Source organism: Salvelinus fontinalis, chromosome 36 (assembly GCF_029448725.1).
Source record: "Salvelinus fontinalis isolate EN_2023a chromosome 36, ASM2944872v1, whole genome shotgun sequence".
NCBI classification, from domain to species: Eukaryota; Metazoa; Chordata; class Actinopteri; order Salmoniformes; family Salmonidae; genus Salvelinus; species Salvelinus fontinalis.
The window spans coordinates 6814621-6837808 of record NC_074700.1 but is presented as its reverse complement, the minus strand read 5'-3'; the positions used below and the strand labels follow the sequence as shown (position 1 = coordinate 6837808).

At 44.0% G+C, this 23188-nt stretch overlaps 1 protein-coding gene across 3 annotated transcripts in view; it reads left to right on the top strand.

Annotated features, from left to right (window-relative positions):
• The window catches only part of LOC129835105 (ATP-dependent RNA helicase DHX15-like), a 33090-nt gene extending 10807 nt beyond the window's left edge, over positions 1-22283 (top strand). For 2 of the 3 annotated variants that reach the window (XM_055900494.1, XM_055900493.1), the window contains exons 6-14: positions 2111-2278; positions 9399-9485; positions 9971-10120; positions 10779-10887; positions 14292-14483; positions 16125-16247; positions 17757-17947; positions 20615-20784; positions 21189-22283. In XM_055900494.1, coding sequence (XP_055756469.1) covers positions 2111-2278; positions 9399-9485; positions 9971-10120; positions 10779-10887; positions 14292-14483; positions 16125-16247; positions 17757-17947; positions 20615-20784; positions 21189-21306 — 1308 coding nt within the window. In that variant the 3' untranslated portion in view covers positions 21307-22283. Of the gene's footprint in view, positions 1-2110; positions 2279-9398; positions 9486-9970; positions 10121-10778; positions 10888-14291; positions 14484-16124; positions 17948-20614; positions 20785-21188 lie in introns of those variants that run through there. The other variant, XM_055900495.1, reaches the window with a different exon arrangement.
• The last annotated feature ends 905 nt before the right edge of the window (positions 22284-23188 follow it).

Sequence of the window (23188 nt, the reverse complement as noted above, 5' to 3'; positions counted from 1 at the left end):
AATTATGGGGTATTGTGTGTAGATTTGATAAGGGGGAAAAACAATTAATTCCATTTTAGAATAAGGCTGGAACTTAACAAAATGTAGCATAAGTCAAGGTGTCTGAATACTTTACAAATGCACTGTATTAGCAGTTCAGCACATCAACATTTATTGTACTGTTACACAAAATCAAAATAAACCTTTACCATCATAGTAGACATTGAACATCTATAACCAAACTGTTGTTGGTGATGGTAGCTATAGCTAGCCACATTCTAACCTGAGTACTAACGTTACTAGCAGTAGTAACAGTAAATCCAGGTGTAATGGCTAACACAAACATCAGACACCATGATATCCTGCAAGTTATAGTTGAAGTCGGAAGTTTACATACACCTTAGCCAAATACATTCTAACTAAATTTTTCACAATTCCGGACATTTAATCCAGTAAAAATTCCCTGTCTTAGGTCAGTTAGGATCACCACTTTATTTTAAGAATGTGAAATGTCAGAATAATAGTAGAGAGAATGATTTATTTCAGCTTTTATTACTTTCATCACATTCCCAGTGGGTCAGAAGTTTACATACACTCAATTAGTATTTGGTAGCATTTCCTTTAAATTGTTTAACTTGGGTCAAATGTTTCGGGTAGCCTTCCACAAGCTTCCCACAATAAGTTGGGTAAATTTTGGCCCATTCCTCCTGACAGAGCTGGTGTAACTGAGTCAGGTATGTAGGCCTCCTTGCTCGCACATGCTTTTTCAGTTCTGCCCACAAATGTTCTATAGTATTGAGGTCAGGGCTTTGTGATGGCCACTCCAATACCTTGACTTTGTTGCCCTTAAGCTATTTTGCCACAACTTTGGAAGTATGCTTGGGGTCATTGTCCATTTGGAAGACCCATTTGCGACCAAGCTTTAATTTCCTGACTGATGTCTTGAAATGTTGCTTCATTATATCCACATCATTTCCTTTCCTCGTGATGCCATCTATTTTGTGAAGTGCACAAAATAGTTAGTTAGTTGTTAAAATAATCTACTAGCAACATAACATGACAAAACACTTTGGGCACTTTAGTACCTACTTTCCCCGATTCGCCTCTATCACCGAAGCCACCAGTAGGCTGTTCCTCTCTTGACGTCAAAGCCGCAATGTGTTGTTGGTATGAGTTAATACATTTAATTCAAATTGCGAAAATAGAAGTGTATAATTAAAAAAAATGTTTTTTTGCATGAAGACTGTTTAGCTGTTAGATTTGTGGAATATATATATATATATCTCGTGCAACCTTTCCTTTAAGTATGGACATGAAAATGGACTTAATCAGGCAGTGGCTATCGCTTCAGTACGTTTTCTGGTCTTTTCATGGCTAACATTGTCCTATGTCTGGAGATGGGGGCAAAAACAAGTGTGGTGTTTAGTGTAGATATTCCAGGAATCATAGACACTTATCAGGCTATACAGTATTATGTAGGCTGTATATAAGCTTGTCACTTAGGGTTCTCGTGGGCATGGTCGATTGCAAAGTAATAGTCTTAATTATTCATGGGCCGTTTACCGATTTGATATGTTGCATTTGCTAACGTCACATTATTGCAGTCCGTACCATGTTGGTTTATTATATTCAGGCTGCCTAGTTCAGTCGGAGTCCTAGCCTTTTGTCGTCTGTCATGTTTTCTTATTCCCCTGGTTGTTAAGTTTCTCTGTCTGGGAGCCCACTGGCTCTATAATGTTCAGCTCCACTAAACTGATCTGCCATGATTTGCTGCTGGTTATGCATCAGTGCAGCATTCTCATTTCCCATTTCCCCTACAATATTGCGGTATGGAATAATGAACCGTGTGTGTCTGTGTTCTCCTGATTGCTGCATTTGACAACACAGCCATGGGGAGCTCAACCAAGCACGCGGCAGTCCAGGTTTAATTTCCTCAGTCAGATGGAGAGATGGGCAGAACAAATGTTCTCCTTCTAACCCCGCCTCTCCTCTTCAGACCTTTTTCTCCCCATTGTCTCTCAAGGTGTTATTCAAACCAAGCCCCAGGTTACTGTGTGCCCAAATGCTTGATCCTCGTCAGCCACCCTTCTTCACCTGCCTGCCCATTTACTTTTTCCGCTTCATCTTTCAGGAAATCGACGAGGCCTGCAAGCGCATCAAGAGGGACATCGACGACCTGGGACACGACGCGGGGGACATCAAAATCATCCCGTTGTACTCGACGCTGCCGCCCCAGCAGCAGCAAAGGATCTTTGAGCCGCCACCACCCCGCAAGCCCAGCGGAGCCATCGGGAGGAAGGTAAATGCCACTCGATTCACTCCTCAGCAGCACAGGGCATCCCAGCAACTCAATATCTCCCTTCCAGAGAGGGAGGGAGGGAGTGAAAGTGGGAAGTGGGAGAAAGTGAGAGGGCTAAAGGAAGCGAGAAATGCAGAGTGGCAGAGAGACAGGGAAGTAGGTGGGTGGATATGGAGAGGGAGGAGTGGGGGGGGGGGGTTAGAAAAACTGTTTTCCCGCTTCAGCTTTGGTGCAGGACTGACTCACACAACATATGCTGCTTTTGTCAGCATATGATTCCCTGCTCTAAAATATAACTGGGGTATTACTCACTCCCTCCATGCCTGAGGAAAGCACTGAAGCCACAGTCTTTTAATCTCTTGCACTCCTCTATTGGTTTTGCACAGCCTCTCTCTCAGAGAACAGAGGCCACAATCATCTGGTCTTCTCGGTGCCAGGGAAAGGCAGCATGCATTACCGGAACTTTGCTCATCTACAAAAGAATGTGTGAACATTCCCCTCTTCTTGTTCCCTTGTCCTGAACTGGTCCCACAGAGCAATGTACGGCCCTTCGACTTCATGTTCCATTATTAACACGGACCGCAAACCTGTCCAGCGTTTTGTTTATGGCTCGGTGTTCAAACGAGCGCACTATAATCACAGCAGTGGAACCACCTGGACGGCCACGCTGTTGGCAAGGATTCTGATGGAATATCAAAACCCTGTCACACCGCCAGTAATTTGTGAACATTTGCCCCAACATCTGACTGGGATTTGATGAATGACTCATTGTGTGCTGCCTACCCAATCGAGGCTGATTTGGCTGTCATTGGAGCCCCAAAAGATTATTGATGACTTATTTGGAATAATGAAGTCACCGCCTGATAATTTTTATATATACACTGCATTCGGAAAATATTCATACCCCTTGACTTTTTCCACATTTTGTTACATTAAAGCCTTGTTCTAAAATTGGTGTAATTGTTTTTTCCCTCCCCTCATCAATCTACACACAATACCCCATATTTATTTTGCAAATGTATTAAAAATAAAAAACTATCACATTTACATTAGTATTCAGACCCTTTACTCAGCACCTTTGGCAGCGATTATAGCCGCGAGTCCTCTTGGGTATGACCCTTTAACCAAGGGACCCTTCATCCAACCTGTATTTGGGGAGTTTCTCCCATTCCTCTCTGCAAATCCTCTCAAGCTCTGTCAGGTTGGATGGGGAGCATTGCTGCACGGCTATCTTCAGATTTCTCCAGAGATGTTCGATCGGGTTCAAGTCCGGGGTCTGGCTGGACCACGCAAGACATTGAGACTTGTCCTAAAGCCACTCCTTCGTTGTCTTGGCTGTGTGCTTAGGGTCGTTGTCCTGTTGGAAGGTGAACCTTGGCCCCAGTCTGAGGTCCTGAGTGCTCTGGAGCAGGTTTTCATCAAGGATCTCTCTGTTCTTTGCTACGTTCATCTTTCCCTCAATCCTGGCTGGTCCCTGCCATTTAAAAACATCTCCACAGCACCATGCTTCACTGTAGGTATGGTGCCAGGTTTCCTCAAGACGTGACGCTTGGCATTCAGGCCAAAGAGTTCAATCTTGGTTTCATTAGACCAGAGAATCTTGTATCTCATCGTTTGAGGGTCTTTAGGTGTATTTTGGCAAACTCCAAGTAGGCTGTCATGTGCCTTTTACTGAGGAGTGGCTTCCATCTGGCCACTCTACCATAAAAGCCTGATTGGTGGAGATGGTTCTCCCATCTCCACAGAGCAACTCGATAGCTCTGTCAGAGTGACTCTTGGGTTCTTGGTCACTTCCCTGACCAAGACCCTTCTCCCCCGATTGCTCGGTTTGGCCGGGCGGCCTGCTCTAGGAAGAGTCTTGGTGGTTCCAAACTTCTTCCATTTAAGAATGATGGAACCCAGTGTGTTCTTGGGGATGTTCAATGCTACAGACATTTTTTGGTAGCCTTCCCCAGATCTGTGCCTCGACATAATCCTTTCTCGGAGCTCTACGGACAATTCCTTCAACCTCATGGCTTGGTTTTTGCTCTGACATGCACAGTCAACTGTGGGACCTTATATAGACAGGTGTGCCTTTCCAAGTCATGTCCAATCAATTGAATTTACCACAGGTAGACTCCAATCAAGTTGTAAAAACATCTCAAGGATGATCAATGGAAACAGGATGCACCTGAGCTCAATTTGGAGTCTCAAAGCAAAGGGTCTGATTTCTTATGTAAATAAGGTATTTCTGTTTTTTGTTTTTAATACATTTGCAAACATTTCTAAAAACCTGTTTTCACTTTGTTGTTATGGGGTGTTGTGTGTAGATTTCTGAGGGGGAAAAAAACATATTTAATCAGTTTTAGAATAAGGCTGTAACGTAACAAAATGTGGGAAAAGTCGAGGGGTCTGAGTACTTTCCGAAGGCAATTCTAGACAGGCTGCTGTCATCACGTTCCTTTCTACCGCTGCAGTTTGATCCACAGCAGTTTGACAGACCCCTCTTTTCCTGTTGTTCAAGACGAGTCGGATGAAATTCTTGCTCCGGCCTCCCTCGCTCACCCTCCCGGTGTGACATTATTTTATCTCTCTTCTCCACGTGTGTGTGCGTTTTGTGTAAAGGAGGCTCAACAGTTTGGCCTAAGCCAGGGCCTGGGATCTTTCCAAAGTTCAAACATCATCCCTGTCTTTGCTTGCGGTGTTCAAAGGGATGTTGACATGAAAGAAGGACACGGGCAGCACAGGGAGTGGTTTGGATGCCTGGTCCCAGGAGACGCCACCTCCACATCTTTGTAGATTGGGGCTGGGTGTTTTGGGTGGTTGGGAGAATTGGTAAGTGGCTGTAAATTTGCATTCAACAATTCTTTGAACACTGAACCTCTTCCCAGCATGCACTCACAGCAGTGCCAGACTCCTGGTGTTTACAGACTGTCTCAACAGCGTGCTACCTCTCAGGTAGTTTTTTTTCATGTTGTCCCCCATACCTGGCCTGAAGGGACTGTCACATGGAGGTGTGCTGGTGTCTGAACTTACATTGCAAACAGGGAGAGTGAGGCTAGAATGACCGTGTAGGTCGCAGTGATCATTGAACACCCTATATGACTTGCTTTCACTCAATGTCCAGGTTGATGAATATCATCAATTCTGGTCTTTCACTAAGCTCAATTGGTCAAGGGTCTTGAATGTAGCAGTGGCATTTGTCTTGAATGGACAAAAGCATGCACAGAGTGAGTTTGGCCTTCTGTTGTCAGTCTGACGCCATCAGTGGCTGAGTCTTAGGTGAGGTGAGATGTCACCCAAGCAAGTCCAAGGAGAGGCAATGAAAGAATTAAGGCTACCAGCCTCTGCTGTCCCGCATGCTAATGGTTGCATTAAGCACTCCCTCCATTAACATAACTTGCTTGCCCGTCATGTCTCCTCAGAAAAGCCACTGATCTCCCATTTTAGAACATTTTAATGATTTAGTGTTGGAGCTTCAATTCACTGTGATTACTAGCAAAGACTTTAATCCCCCCTCTCCCTTTCAAAGTATCATCGTTATGCGCTTTTGACAAATGGGCTCTTGTTTAGCGTTAGGTTTGTTTTCTATCATCCCCACGTGTGTGGATATCCCTTCAATAGTCAGCGACGCACGCCCGCTGGGATCCATTCCAGTAAGTCACTGATGTGGCAGGGCCCAAATTGTTCGAGGCGCCCTCCATTTTTACCAATCAAGGGAAGGTTTTATTTTTCAACAGGCAGTTCCTCCCAGAGGGTTGGAGTGAAAGATGGCCCCTGTTAGCCACAGTGCTCGCCCCCTGCAGGTTAATAACCCAGAAATAATGCGCAGAGATGATGCTCTAATGATATTACTGATGAAAAGTCTGGAACGCTCAATACAGCTGACAGACAGACAGGAAGGAGCCGCACTGTGCTTCTCTGTGTAACAGGCCCCAGCCTCCAGACGCATTCTGAATCAATGCAGTCAATGAGAGGCCCTCCTATATGGTTATGAAATGTGAGACAGGCTAGCTACCGTGGCAGCTGCTAAAGCACTGACAGACTCTTCCCTGACGTACAGGGCAGTGGCCTAAGCTGGTGGGAGTCATCCCATTGAACCTTTCACAGCTCCCTTTGAACAGGACACGAGGTGCTCCTTGCCACCCGTTCCTCTTGGGAAATGTTGGCCGACATTGTTGTTTTCCAGAGATGATGGCCCAACCTGCCGGTCCATGCTAGGCTAGCCAACTTTGTTCAAGATTGCTTATCAGCGGGGTCATTGACTCAAAGAAGACGCAATTTCTCCACACCTACGGGTCACTGAATGTGGCTGGGCGTTGTTAATGTCTTGAACTCTTTGCCAAGCAATTGGCTTTGGTTTAATTACAGTTTTGCTCTAGTTATCAGCATTCAATTTTGTATTAAAAGGTGGTTGATTCCTCTTAGTTCAAAGATATCCCCTCAGATGTATTGTGAAGTGATACCTGCCACCGTTGATTCTTGCAATGCACCTTGACACCTAGTGTTCAATCCGATCAAGATGTACATCCCTCCCGAGGGGGAGGTGTAAACTAATCGAAGTGACCGTTGGCTTGGCCAGGCTGCCTTCTGACAGGTTTAAAATGGGTCGTCTTTGGCTGCAGTCTCTCCTCAGCATGAATAGAAAGCAGAATGCTTCTACTTCTGACGGCAGAATTACACAAGGCCAAGGGCTGGGCCCCATAAAAATGTTCTAGGCATTAATAACTAAACAGTCAGGCATTCTCTGGCTGGAGAGAAATCCTCGCTTAAAAGGTAGGATTTTGAAAAGCCTTTAAGGCTCACAGCTTTAGACAGCCAAACGAAACGGAGCTACGCAGGATGGGCGGCAAGTGCTCAGAATCTGTTTTGGACCCATATCGATGGATGATAACTCCTGATAACTCACAATAGGATTTTTGCACCGGCAAATGTTTGATCAAGAGATGTGAAAGCATTAACAAAATGCATTCACATACAAGCCACATGTACACTAACAAATTAAGTACATGATTGGCAGATTTGTTAAGAGGAAAGTGATGCTGTCTTTTTCCTTGGGAGAATGTTTCTCACGCCAGTCATTCGTTGCAAGGAAGTGTCTGTTCAATGCTTTTGGAGATTTAATGCAAATGGATAACTCATTATTAGCATCTTTCCTGTGCTTGCAGTTGAACTGGTATTACTTTTCTATATGAAAGAAGTGGCAGTGGACAGAATATGCAATGAAGCAATTTTATTACCACCCCCCCTACATTATGCTGAGACATTGGAGTGGGAGTGGAAGTTCCCAGTACAGCAGGTTTCTGCCTGTCTGACTCAGTCTTCAGTGCCATGGTGCACAACGTAGTTCGAAGGGTTCTGGGGCCAATCAGGCTCCGCCGTTACATAACGGGAACACCCCCCCAGCGGCGGTCAAGGCTCGCGTGAGAGCAGCTGCAGATCTGCCTTCCTCCCCTCCTCTCCTGTTTGTGTAAACGCTGACAGAGAGAGACCCATAGGGTGATGTGACTCATTTGATTTCGGTGCTCCGATTCAGCTGTCATTGCTCATAGACAGCCTTGCTATAGGGGATAATTGTAATAGAAAAAGATCTGGGACTGGGAAACGTGCAACTCCACAGCAGCTTCCCCGTTTGCGTTGATACCACAACCCAAACGGCTTTTCATTTCAGTTATTTCTCTCCCCTCCCTTACGCAGTATTTGTCTGCACCCTATTAAATTTTAGGGAAAATAAATGTTGCAGCCAGGCCCTGATGCTTTGATCAACCGACGCACCCTTCTGACAGCTGAGGAGTGGGCTTTTTTTCCTCCTCGTCTCCCCTCTGCTTCTTCTAAGTATTACTATGTGGTACCTCGGATGAATTTCAGTTAAAGAAACCCAGCTGTAATGTTTCTAACATTATACTTGGAAATGGGGAATCATAGGAAAAGAAAACCCCTGCTTGGCTTTGAAGCAGTTGAAAACAAATCTCTGTTCTCATCACCTGCTCTAGTTTAGAGCCTCATTTTGCCGTGACTCATTTTTTGTGACTCTAAACATAATTGCCGCAATCCTCCGAGCTTATTAATTTTAATGCAACTTCGCTTCTATTTCGAGGTGGGTTTTGAGCACATCTCTGATTGCCGGAGTGAGTGATTTTAATTTGGTGGGCGCTCTCTTGCTGCCACACGACGCCTGCACCTTGGGGCGCATGAAACATCCGCGTGTTGCTTTGTTTGTTGAAGGCGACAGGCTCCATTACTCAGAAAGCAAGTCAGAATTTGATTTCCTTTCATTTTTTCACCGCAACTTTCATTTTAATCTAAAACAAATTCCTCCAGTCTTGTCAAACTATAATCTCGGAGGATGAACGTCAACGTACACAGTGATTCTGAAAGAACTGCATTTTAAATGCAGGCCACCCGCTGGAAAAGGAACTATTACATCAATTATTTGTTGTAATTTTGAAGACCTGTGGGAGGGGCTTTTTGTAAGAGAGAAGATGACGTCTCGTGGAGACTGGTAGCGTGCTGCGAGCTGACAGCGGCACCCCCTCCAAAAAGAGCAGTGTTAATATATGTGGAAGGGACACTCAGCGGCGAGGCAGCCCGCTGCAGTTTGCAGACGCCTCATTCGACTTGATTGCAACAACTGTTGCAGTACTGCCCTGTTGGGTCCTATTAGACAGTGTGTCTGCGATGGGCCATGGAAGTGTCTGCAGAACCTAATTCATTCAGATGTTGATGCGTGCTCGCTGTAGAAGTGTAGTGACTTGAGTGTTGAGCAGTGTCTCCACTAAAGGGGGATTTGTATGGGGCCACAAATTAACTATTGGTCATTTTTCCTTTTATTAAAACATTTGCTCCGTCTCTCTCTCATGCTAAGATATTTTGACCTCCCCCAATGGCAGTAGGTTTTGACCTATGACCCAATCATTTCCCTCACAGATTCAACACCTTATGACTAGACTCTGTGTCAAAATTGAGAATTCATGAATATGTGAATGACTGAATTATTAAACTATCAAATGACCAAATACCGGAATGAGTGAGTGATTGAATAGTGCCATTCCATTACAGGGCCGCGACCCATGTTACTCTCCCTTTCCCACAACTCCTCCTTAACGACTGACTCTAAACCCAGCTGTACTAATTTCCGCAGGTCGTGGTTTCAACAAACATCGCCGAGACATCCCTGACCATCGACGGCGTGGTGTTTGTAATTGATCCCGGATTTGCCAAGCAAAAGGTTTGCCGCTGTCCTTCCTCCCCTGCGTCACCCCCCCATCCACCCCCCCTCAGCCTAATCTTCTCCGATCATCTGCCTCTGTTGCCTGAAAATCCCCAGATAAACAGAGCAGCGCTGCACCTGACAGCGGCAGAGATGGAAAAGCCTGTTATTTATTCCTCTGACATTTCTCTAGCCCAGAGCCAAGTCATACACGTGGCTCAATCAGAGATGATATATTTTCCTGGTTGGATTGTGTGTGCTTGTGTGTGCACATGTGCTTGTGTGTATATGTGATTTGGGAATATGTGTGTAAGTGTCTCTTGTGTATGTGTGAAACTCAATTTCCCCCTGTAACCTGCATATAAATGCTGGTCTATTTCTCAACCATGATACCCCCTATGCCTCATCCCTTTTGTAAATGATTGTATACCTGTGTTTGTATGTGAAAAGAGTGATTTGAATCCTCTCAATATCACACCTGTCCCCCTTGCTATTCCTTCCAGGTATATAACCCTCGTATCAGAGTGGAGTCCCTCCTGGTGACGGCCATCAGCAAAGCCTCAGCCCAGCAGAGGGCGGGGCGCGCCGGGAGGACACGCCCGGGGAAGTGCTTCCGCCTCTACACAGAGAAGGCCTACAAGACCGAGATGCAGGTTAGTAGTGGTACTGCTATAAGAATTATTTTAGTCCCAGATGAATTGTTGTCTATAACTGATTTGATTATTTGAAGCTGCTTAGGAACGCTAATGTCCCGAGGTTGAGACATACCTAGGTCTTACATTATTTCCAGAGAGTGTACAGAGCATCGTTGTTCATTGCTTACTTGTATCTGTGATTCTTATAAGTGCAGTGCACTTGTACCTCTTGACTATACAGAGAAAAGGCATATGAGGCTTAATTATACCTGTACACTGAAAATAAATATCTCCATTTCCCAGCTATCCAGTATTTCCACTTAGAACACAAGTCGCCTATTCCTTATTCAGCCCTTTTCACTCTGACAGCTGGATTCCCCACCAATCACCCACAGCCCTTTTTAATAACCTGCGCCAGTGACACGGATCCCCCCCTGTGACAAATGAACACGTGAAAGACCCAGTCCTCCACTTTAACAGGGTAATTCTTTCACGTCACACCGACTGGCAGAGGGCATTTTAAAACAAGTTAAATAGCCCTTCAAACGTCCCTAGACTTCTATTTTCTGTTCACTTTGACGTACGAGTGCATGTGACGAGATAATCAGCACCCTTACTAATTTGTTTTGATTTGAAACCGTCTCCTCCGGTTTCTCCTCCCTTTCTTCTGTCACAGGACAACACGTATCCAGAGATTTTGAGGTCCAACCTGGGTTCGGTCGTGCTGCAGCTCAAGAAGCTAGGTATCGACGACTTGGTACATTTCGACTTCATGGACCCACCAGGTAAGAGCTCTTGTATTGCATTTTGACAAAAGGGATAGATCTTCTTGTTGTGTTACTAGAGGCACTATTCAGTCAATCTCAGTCAAGGCTAAATTAATTTCTTTCTGCACAGTGTGTGTACACAGTGTGATTGTATATGCTGCTGAGTTTTTCTTTGTTTCACAGTGTAAATCACAAAGCCAAACATGAGGGGTTTTTTTACTTAAAAGAGATTAATGTTCTTGACTTATCCTGGAAACCCAGTTACGGAGATTGATTGAATGGGGCCTCAAGTTGTAAAGTTTAGCCTTTGATAGATAACATCAGGGTGAATTTCTGTCTCATTTCAATCACAGAATCATCTGTTAAGGGCTAATGAATAGACATGGACAGGTATAAACTGTTGCTCTCAGGTCCACAAAACCTTTTTGTTGAACTGAAAATGTTTGATGTATGACACCCAATCTGGGTCAGCTATGAGCCTAGAAAATTGAAAAATGAAAAAGAGAAAATGTGGAGTGTTTTTAGAGACAAAAATAATTGTTCTGTCTTGGAAGTTGAGCATAATGGCCACATTGGACCTTGTGGTTCTTTGCTCCTTTGCCGGAATAGGTAGTTAAACTGCACTGTCAAAACAAGTCTGTTTCTATCCGCTGTGGGTGGACATGGTGTAGTGACTAGGGAGGAGTAGTTTGGCTGGTCAGTCGATGTGTGTTTGGGCTGTCGCTTCTCCAGGCGCTCCCTATTCCCACTGTTCATCTGCACTGGGCTGGAGCCTGGCCAAAACGCACAAGAGGTGCCTTGTCTCGTCCCAATGTCACTTACTTCCCTTCCCAGCAGCCCCGGAGCCAACACACCATGCGTGTGTTCTTACTCTCCCCAAGGAGAACCCCCCCTCCCTCGGTCTCTGTCCATAGCCTTAACCCCAGACTCCCCCACCCCCTCCACCTTAATACAGTTTTCATCTCACCTCCGAGATTAAACCCATCTCTCCCCATCCACGGCGCCAAACACCATTTTGAGAATGAAATTGGTTACATCAATAGCCCCGGTATCACCTTGGCTATTGCCTTCTCTTTATATTCCGCCGGTGAAACGTGACTGACCTATTCCCCCAACCTCCACCACCCACCCCCTTCAGTTCTCTCCCACAACTATACGTCTCCTAGCACTTAAGGGTTAGCCCCCCGCCTGGTCCACTCAAGCCTTGTCCATTTAGTCTAACTGGGAATGAGGGGAAGGAATGATTACCTTATTCATCCACTTAGAAAAAAAGGCTGTCCCTGGAAGTTCTACACGCTGTCAGTGGAGGCACTGGGTCCGTCTAACTAGCTGCTTAGCGCCCCGGGAACAGGAGCTGATTGGACTAGAAAGATGAATAGCCGGAGTATGCTGTGCCCTCGCTCCAACGCACTTCAATGCTTCTCCTCCAAGAAAAGTCTTTGTATCTCGCCGGCGCACAGGTCAATTTGACATGCGGTGCAGAAGAACCACTCCCAGGATGGCTACGCCAGAGGTTTCGGTTCAGCCAAGTGGATCTCTGGAACTGGTTAAAGAGAGCAATGGATTTGGGTCTCCAGGTAGAGGGGCATGATTGGAACAAGTTTTGCTCCTTAGCCCAGCGTTTCCCAAACTAGGGGTCGCCTGATTTTGAAAAATGGGGTCATGAGAGAAACGCTGAAATACTGGCCCAACGCTCTAACCGATAGGCCAGAGCGCTAGTCCCAATTTGTAATAGACTGGCATAGCCCCAATTAAAAAAGTAAATATTGGGCATTGATTTTTTTTTTTTTAATATTTTTTTTACATGTTCGGGGTTGCAAAAAAAAATTGGGATCACAAATGGGGTTGCGGACCAAAAAAGGTTTGGGAACCCCTGCCTTAGCCTGTAGCCATTAGGATTGTCCACACACCGTCATCTGACTGATGAGGCCACACAACCCAATGAATAAAATGTCAGCTCCTCAAAGGGCTTGAGAGATGGGATGCTACCTTGAGACGATTGAAAACCTCTGCCGCTATGATGGTGGGGGGATGCGTCCTATCAGCCATTTGTTTTCATTTATCATCAATTTGGGCACATTAAAAGGATTTAATCACGACTTGGGTTTGTGATGCTGTCATTAAGGCAAGTGGGGACATTGTCATTGAGCTGCTGCTCTCCTCTATGGCTGTATGCAATGAAAAGGTACAGGCAGGGTGATACCTCGGAGTGGGCAAGGATTGGAGGGGTCCGTATATTTTAAGGTTAACCAAAGAACCCGGCATGGAGGCCATTGGCTTTTAGTCTGTGTTGCATTTGAGTTGGGCCTGAATCTTAATGGAGAACATTGGTTTCCACCCTGTAATCCAGGGAGCACACGAGCGGCCAGTCTATTTCTCTGTCAACCTGCCTCGCTCCACGCTCAATAAGCACAGTGGCAGTGGCGTGAAGCGGCTCACCAAATCACATGGAAAGTCCAAGAGAAATCAGTAGCGATTTACAGGAAGGACCAGCCTTAGGTGGGATTCATTTGCCTCTTGACATTTGCAGAGTAGTACATTTCAAAGCCAATGTGAGTTTAATGTACCTTTTAGCCTTTAGTCCCATTGATTTGGCCCTTGGTTAATATATTGGATTCTCATGTATTGAGGCGGTCAATAGTTTATTTCTGATGAGGTGCGTCATGTATAGATTGCATTTCCACACTTGTTCATCATGTTACAGATACTGCAAAATCAGATTTTCCTCCAAAAGGAGTGCGTCCGCCACAAGCCATTGATATAGTAAGTAATGTGGCTAGATCTAATTTTTCTATAACAAAAGTAGGTTTGATGCCCTGAATCGATTTGTTCGTCATAAGAAAATACCTGCTTGCATTTTGAAAAAGGCTTTTTTTATTCCTTATTTGAGAGAAATTAAAGTGAACAACACGGCCCTCAGCTGAAGCCGAAGCTAATTTTCAGTTGACATGCAACTGGTCATTAGGCTTCAGTTCTCCCGAGCCGAAGGTCAATAATTGCATCTTGGGGAAAATCTTTTAACCAAACGGTGGGAGCCCTGTTTTGATGCATTAAGTGAAGGGTTCCCCTGTAATTGCATTAGAGTTGTTTTGAATCAGCGGAGCGGAAGATGAAAAATGAGCCTCCCCACCACCATTAAAGTTTCCGTCCGGGGTAACCGGCCATCACATATAGAGGTGCTTGTTTTAATCTCCCCTTGTGTTCTGTTCTTTCCATCTTCTTCCTCTGCAGTTTCTTTTTTCTCTTTCCTCTTATGCCATCCCTTGCGCTTCCTGTGCTTCTCTTCAATTTCTTATTTAAACCTTATTTATCCAGGTTACTCTCATTTGATATAAAATGTAGTTTTTGTGTGAAAAGACCTGGTCCAAGATGGCAGCGGTTGACAATAGTACAAATATGTTCTTACCCTCGTCTCCCTCTAGCACCGGAAACCCTGATGCGGGCCCTGGAGCTGCTCAACTACGTGGCGGCGCTCAACGATGACGGCGACTTGACGGAGCTCGGCTCCATGATGGCCGAGTTCCCCCTAGACCCGCAGCTAGCCAAGATGGTGATTGCCTCCTGCGAGTTCAACTGCTCCAATGAGATCCTGTCCATCACAGCCATGCTGTCAGGTAATACTCAGGGAGAAAAGTGCGGTATGCCCATCACAAGCCACTGTCATTATTGTGCACACTAATTTTCCTGTGAAAGTTGTATGTTCATGACAAATTTGCCCTTCATCCTCCACAAAAGATGGATTCAGTGCCCTGCATCTGCAACTTTTTTTCCTCTTAGTTGTCTAGATCCCTTCACCCTTGACCCCTTTCTTGTTTAGTCTATTTCACCAGACAGGTTTTGGAGATAATTAGATGATATGTTTAAAGTCATGAACTTGCCTAGTTAAGTCAAATAAAAAAGTCATGAACTTCTCCCGAAACTCAAGACTTTTATGTGATTGGGTCTGCAGACACAACATGAAGACCCACCTCTAGCCTTTGATATGCAGTTGTTGACATTAGATTTGATTGTCTGGTGTCTAGAGCTGGTCCGAGCATTTCACACCTGGTTCGTTAGAAAAACATATTTTTCTGGGAAAGAACATAAAACCACGCCTCTCTGTCATTGTAGCAATGGCATCACTCTAGGACTGATGCAGTACATGGAGCTCTAAAAAGAGCTGTGTATAGGAGGTGTAATCTGAACTCCATCTCTGCAACTGTGAATTTCAATAACGATGTTGATGAATGTGATTTGACTTGCGGCTGATAGCAAATTTAATCTCTAATGGGCCTTAACTTTGCACACGACCCCACTGAACACAGTGAGGTAGAAAGAGTAGAGCAGAAGGAGTTGGTGGTGTCAGTCAGTTAATATTTGTCAGGCAGGAAAAATGCGAGTCTACAGTAAATTAATGAGTTTATAGTCTAAGCAGCACCAATGTGCTGCGGCAGTAATTGCACTTTAGGCTTGCCAAAGCAGAGTGCTGCTCATTGAGATGAATCCGATGCTTTTGAACAGAGGGAAAGGGAATTTAACTAGCTGTTTGGACACGCTGCACATCTATAACTAGTGTGTCAAGGAACCCGGTTTTCTGCTGAGTTCATTACCGAGTCAGCAGTGGATACTAGGCCTCGCATCGCCCAGGCAACCAAGTGTATGGGTTCGAATCGATAAACACTCAGCTTTCACCCGTTAAGCCCACGATGGAGCATGTTTTAACGTTAGGCTGCTCACAACAAGTTTTGGGAAGGCGGGAGGTGTTTGATGCAGCCTTTTGATGTACAAGTGCTTTTCCGCGTGGATGCAAGACCACAGTCTTCCCTCTAAAGTGCTCAGGCAAAGATTGAGTGGTTAAGAGGACACTTTCTTTGGTGTCCCTCTGCACCACCGCTTAAAGAGCTTATGAGTCAGATGTAGGCTAGCCTCATAAATGCCCTTTAGCCAAACAGTTTGAGTAAAGATCATTTTTTGGGGGTTGGAGCCCCTTTCTATGCCCCTCTCATACCCTGGTTGAGGTTAGGTCTTACAGTATGCAGCTCGTAAAACAGCTAAACTCAATTCTGTGCAAAGCAGGAGAAAGCCAACCCCCCTTTGCCTTCTCCCAACCCCCCTTCACCCCCTTCTTCTGACACGCACCTGTGGCAATGCTCTGTGCCCTGTGAAGTGCTCTCTCTCTCTGGCCTCTCTGACCCGAGGCCTTGTTCTTCTCTGTGGGAATTGCTTAACTCATCCCTATGGGCGGCTGTGTTGGGGCCCATACCAACCTTGTTTAGTCCCACAGTGCTTCGTACGACCCACGGAGGCTAGGAAGGCGGCCGATGAGTCCAAGATGCGTTTCGCCCACATTGACGGAGACCACCTGACCCTCCTCAATGTCTACCACGCCTTCAAACAGAGTACGTGTCCCACAGAATGTCCATTGAGCATGCTTTATAAGAATTCAGGACTAGGCTTAATCTGTGTCCGGTAAGCCAACCTTAATGTCACCTAACATACAGTGCCTTTTTGTCAACAATCTACACACAATTCTCTGCAATGTCAAAGTGGAAGAAAAATTCTAACTTTTGTAAAACATAAAACACTATCTTGATTCCATAAGTATTCAACCCCCTGAGTCTGTACATGTTAGAATCACCTTTGGCAGCAATTGCAGCTGTGAGTCTTTCTGGGTAAGTCTAAGCGCTTTGCACACCTGGATTGTACAACATTTGCACATTATTCTTTAAAAAATTCTTCAAGCTCTTGTCAAGTTGGTTGTTAATCATTGCTTTCCAGAGATTTTCAAGACGAGTTTAAGTCTAAACTGTAACTAGGAACATTCAATGTTGTCTTGGTAAGCAGGTCCAGTGTATATTTGGCCTTGTGTTTTAAGGTATTGTCCTGCTGAAAGGTGAATTTGTCTCTCAATGTCTGTTGGAAAGCAGACTGAAACAGGTTTCCCTGTAGGATTTTGCCTCTGCTTAGCTCTATTTCATTAATTTTTTTTATCATAAACTCCCTAGTCCTTGCAGATGACAAGCATACCCATAACATGATGCAGCCTCCATCATGCTTGAAAATATGAAGTGCTACTCATGTGTTGTGTTGGATATGCCCCAATCATAACGCTTTGTATTCAGGACAAAAAGTTAATTTCTTCGTCAAATTTTTTGTAGTTTTATTTTAGTGTCTTGTTGCAATCAGGATGCATGTACAGGCTTCCTTCTTTTCACTCTGTCATTTAGGTTAGTATTGTGGAGTAACTACAGTTTTTGCCTATTACATCCATTAAACTCTGTAAATGTTTTAAAGTCACCACCGGCCTCATGGTGAAATCCCTGAGTGGTTTCCTTCCTATCCGGCAACTGAGTTAGGAAGGACGCCTGTTTCTTTGTAGTGACTGGGTGTATTGATAGTGTAATTAATAACTTCACCATGTTCAAAGGAATATTCAATATCTTTTAATTTTTTTTACCCGTCTATTAATAGATGCCCTTCTTTGCGAGGCATTGGAAAACCTCCCTGGTCTTTGTGGTTGAATCTGTGTTTGAAATTCACTGCTCGACTGAGGGATAAGTGTATGTGAGATATATGAGATGAGGTAGTCATTCAAAAATCATGTTAAACACTATTTATTGAACACAGTCCTTGCAACTTATTATGTGACTTGTTAAGCAAATTTTTACTCCTGAACTTATTTAGGCTTGCCATAACAAAGAGGTGTAATACTTATTGACTCATTAATTTGTAGACCTTTCTAAAAACATAATTACACATTATGGGGTATTGTGTGTTTGTAGGCCAGTGACCCAAAATCTAAATTTAATCCATTTAAAATTCGGGCTTTAACACAACAAAATATGGGAAAATGAAGGGGTGTGAATACTTTCTGAAGGCACTGTAAATCTATATCTCACCTCTCACAGATCATGAGTCGACACAGTGGTGCTACGACAACTTTGTGAACTACAGGTCGCTGATGTCGGCCGACAACGTGCGCCAGCAGCTGTCCCGGATCATGGACCGCTTCAGCCTGCCCCGCCGCAGCACAGAGTTCACCAGCAGAGACTACTACATCAACATTCGCAGAGCACTGGTCACAGGATTCTTCATGCAGGTCAGTGCTCACTGGCCAAACAGAGAAAGGAAGGGCCCAGAGGATTCTCTCTCGGAATGTGTTGTCATGCGCTATGGCGCCATATTGTCCCCCAACAACACAGCACTTGGTTTTGACCTTTGGGTAGTTGGCTAGTCCCTTGTACATGTTCCAAAAATGTCACAGGCCAGAGTAGAGTATGTGGGTTAGTCAGTTAACCCTAGTCAGTGTCTTCAATATAAGCTTGTTAGCTTGTCAAACTAATGCCATCCCTTAAAGTAGCAATCAACAGTTGAAACAATAACAAAGTGTACTCCATGCCTTTGTTTCAGTAAAAAGCTGAGGGGTGGGGCTGTAGAAATGTATCCGCTCTCAAATTCGTACACAGAGCTATGGATGCAAGGACTGATCTAAAAATGATAGTTTTAACCATGTTTTGAGGCTATAGTTTTACATTTACTTTAACAAACATTGGTGTAAAACAAGCTTATATTTTGGGTTCTGATGGGGTACGACAGTTGAACTAAATTCATGAGACAGAAGTTAAATTCTTTGTAGCAACTGCAGATTGCCCTTTTAAGACTGAAGTAAGATGCAGCGCTGCTTTTGTGCTTCACCTTGGTGTTCTTTTCTCGAACTCACCGTGTCTGTTTAGTTAACAGGTGTTTACACTGTTGCTTAAAACACAACACGTCAAGATACTTATTGTAATGGATCACCTCCCCTAAGTGTGCGCACACAGGCGCACTACCAGTTAAACACATAATAAGAATTCAAGGCAATTTGCTGCCTGCTAAGGGAAAATAAATGACATTTTGTTGAAAGTCCATTTCTGGGGGAACCTGAAAACAAGCGACCTGACAAGTTGAATTACGCCGTTAATCTACAAATATTTGTCAACATTAACCTTTTATCGCAAAGACACATTTGTAGCTCATATTGCAGTTTAGAGGTGTTTGTCTGGAGAGGTCTTTATTGAGACTGATTGATTGTCCTCGTTAATCACAGCAGCCATCGTCTGCATATTGAAGTACCCCGAACGGAAACCAAAAATGAACCGCCCTCCTTAACTTGGCAAATTCTGCTGAAGTTAAAACGCCTCAGCCCAGAGCTGCCTCTTCTTCCCTTTTCTGTGTAATTGATTGTGTTCATTGTACTTTAAGATGTACACTACATTCCATGGGGTCAGTCTATTTCAAACCTGAATAGGCCGATTCGGCTGCAGGGATTATAGATGATAAAAAAAACTATGTTAAATCGCCTCAGGATTTTAAAAAAACCCACGAGGGCCTGATCAGTAACCCTTTGATACTGTGTTTCTGTACGTGTATGGTAGGGATGTAACGTTTGATATGCATCGGTCCCTGGTTCAAATGTTTAAGATTTGAGTGCATCGGTCTGTGGGACCTCAAACCGATCCGAACGTTGCATGCATCGGTCAGAAAATAGATTCAAACGTTATGAATCGCCGGTTCACTAAAATGTTTTGCTCATATTACTTTTTTCTACCTTCTGAAAATACCTACTCTTTTGTGACAACTGATACGTCCTCTTCTTTAGTGTCAAACTAAGCATGTAACTGTGTTGAACGTCTTTGATCTACAAGTCATTTTTCATGCTGAAACACCCCAGGCAATATCAGTAGCCTAGTCAAACTGCTCACTGTGCTGCTTCGTGCGCTGACCGACAAGATGTAGGCGGACTATTCCTGATCTTGCACATCTGCACGGCACCTTCAGCATTTAAATGCTTGTAAACTGGCTTGCACAATATTAGGCTTTATTAGTTGAGTGAAAACCAATGTAATTTGATAGGTTATTGTGCAGTTGAAAAATGTGTTTTACCGGAATAAAAGTAAGCTACCGGAGACAACTTTCATCTGGCTATAGCCTATACCTGCTGATCGGGGCTTATATTGGATTTTATTACGATTGTTCAGGTTCCCCATCAGCAATAGTTTTGGTAGTTTTGCGTTAAATAATCTGTGTATATGGTCAGTTTTAGATATACAGGGTCAAGTTGATAATTACATAATGATCAAAACCGTTCATTTTGAGACGGGGTGAAATCCAAAGTTGTGCTATTTATTAATTGCCATAGCTAATTATTTGATACATTACTAGCTAAAACATGTTTAATTCAGATCAAAAGAGAAAATCATACATTGCCACCCAATCTGACAGTGGCTCAGGTGACTACATACACCATAGACATATACTGTACATAATTTACACACACACACACACACACACACACACACACACACACACACACACACACACACACACACACACACACACACACACACACACACACACACACACACACACACACACGTCAGCTCAGCAGATTTTAATTGAAAATGGAAAATGTATGTGTTTATGCAACAGATGTTAGAGCATTGAATCGTATCCCACCGAACCGCATCGATTCATTCCTCTAATCAAATCATTTCAAACTAAAACGTATTGTTTCTGTATCTAGATACATATCGAATCGTCTTGAAAGAGAAAGATGCATATCCCTTGTGTATGGACTTTAAATTAGTTGATACTGTATGCATTAGTGAGATTTTGTTAATAAATGTCAATGGAAGCCCTCTTGAAATGTAGTTAGTCTTGTGTGAACATGTGCCCTGTGCAGCTAATATCTAGCCTACTTATTCCTGTCTCTGTATGTGACTACCAGGTAGCCCATTTGGAGCGTACAGGCCACTACCTGACGGTGAAGGACAAGCAGGTGGTCCAGCTGCACCCCTCCACTGTGCTGGACCACAAGCCGGAGTGGGTGATATACAATGAGTTTGTGCTGACCACCAAGAACTACATCCGCACCTGCACCGACATCAAACCAGAGTGGTAAGCACACTGCCTGCCTAGCCCCAGGTCCATCATGTCTAGTACGTGTGCTCCTGACTATAGTCGGTCCTCTCCTAGATTCTTCTAGGCGTCTGTGTATGTGTTTGCCTGCAGTCAACCCGCCTGCTCCTAGATCCATATTCCAGAGAGAGACTACAGCTTCTAGTGTTCATGTTTCCTTCTAGACTGGTGAGAATGTGAGTAGCGTGTGTAAAAAAAAGCAGTCAGCCCGCTCCTTATGTGTTTGTGAGACTGTGCGCGTTGGTGTTGGTTTACATGTCTGCACCAATCTCTCTCTCTCTCTGTCTGTCTACCTGGGAGAGAAAGCCTTCCTTCTCTTTCTCTCATACACACAAACACAATCCTGACACATTTCATGACTGTTTATTTGTGTCCTTTCCCAGGCTGGTGAAAATCGCCCCGCAGTACTATGAGATGGGTAACTTCCCCAACTGTGAAGCCAAGAGACAGTTGGAGCGCATCGTTGCTAAAAACTCCACCAAGGAATACTCTCCGTACTAACACTACAAGTGTGTATGAGAACAATACCATCACCACCAGCACTAAGGAAATCTGAACTCTTTATCTGAGCACTCTTCATTTTCTTCAAAAGCATTTTCTTCTCATTGGTTCATAATGTATTATTTTCATACTTTTTGTTTGGGTCTTCCTTATTTTGACCACATGTAGTCATTTGTGATTAACAGGTGGTTGGCACTGCGGCTGATCCGGGTGGGAGTTAGCGGTCAACACAATTACTGCCATTGACCATGGTAAAGCATGACCATTTATGTAGATGTTGACATTCCTTTTCAGAAAGTGTGAACTCTTACTGAAATGTACTTAGGTAGAGACATTCCATGCTAATTCATTGAACAAACTTTGACTTCAATTTAAGGAAAAATACCAGCATGGACGGTTTAGCACCCACCGTCTTGCTTGTATAGCTACCAGACTTTGGTGTTATGTTAGGGGGAGGGGCTCAATAGGTTGAAATGTTAACAACGTAATTGTCTTGTGTTTTATATATTGTTTTTGAGGTTGGAATAATACTGTGAAAATGATAATGCCCTTTTAGTGTAAGAGCTGTTTGAAAAGAGCCTGACATTTCAGCCTGTTTTGATGGGATGGACTTTTGTAAATTAGTTGACAGACCAATAAGAAAGAGTTCCAAACCTCTGCCAATTACAGCTAGTTTTCCGTTTTCCCCTCGCCACTCAGACCACTCCCAGACAGTCCAAGCTAAGTTCTTGCTTGAGAAATTGCTTTCTTTTTGACCATTTCAATTGAAAACTGTCACAGTAAGGTACTTAGTTAACAAGAAAGGTTTGATATTGATATAAAAACAGATGCATTGGGCCTTTAATGTATTTTAATGTTAATGGACGAAAGGGTGCTCCCCTTGTGTGAACAAAATGTGAGATTATAGTGGTGTGCGGACTGGGAAATCACCTGGTCATCCATTTTAAATTACATGAATAAACTGTAATAATTTGTAATGAAGGTCTTTGCATTTTTTTGGCTTTTCAAGCTTGGCCTTGGAAATCAATTAGTTATTTTTTGTGTATATAGATATGTACTCTGTATACTGAACAAAAATATGAACACAACATGCAACAATTTCAAAGATTTTACTGAGTTCATATAAGGAAAGCAGTCAATTTTTTAAAAATCATTAGGTCCTAATCTATGGATTTCACATGACTGGGAAAACAGATATGCATCTGTTGGTCACAGATACACTATATATACAAAAGTATGTGGACATACCTTCAAATTAGTGGATTCGGTTATTTCAGCCACACCCATAGCTGACAGGTGTATAAAATTGAGCACACAGCTATGCAATCTCCATAGACAAACATTGGCAGTAGAATGGCCTTACTGAAGAGCTCAGTGACTTTCAACATGGCACCGTCGTAGGATGCCACCTTTCCAACAAGTCAGTTTGTCACATTTCTTTGCCCTGCTAAAGCTGCCCCGGTCAACTGCAAGTGCTGTTATTGTGAAGTGGAAACTACTCGGAGCAACAACGGCTCAGCCGCGAAGTGGTAGGCCACAAAAGCTCATAGAATCGGACTGCCGAGTGATGAAGCGTGTAGCGCATAAAAATCATCTGTCCTTGGTTGCAACACTCACTACCAGGTTCCAAACGGCCTCTGGAAGCAGCGTCAGCATAAGAACTGTTTGTCGGGAGCTTCATGGGGTTTCCATGGCTGAGCAGCTGCACACAAGCCTAAGATCACCATGCGCAATGCCAAGCACGGCTGGAGTGGCGTAAAGCTCGCCGCCATTGGACTCTGGAAACGCGTTCTCTGGGGTCATGAATCATGCTTCACCATATGGCAGTCCAACGGACAAATCTGGGTTTGGCGGATGCCAGGGAAATCTTAACGCTACAGCA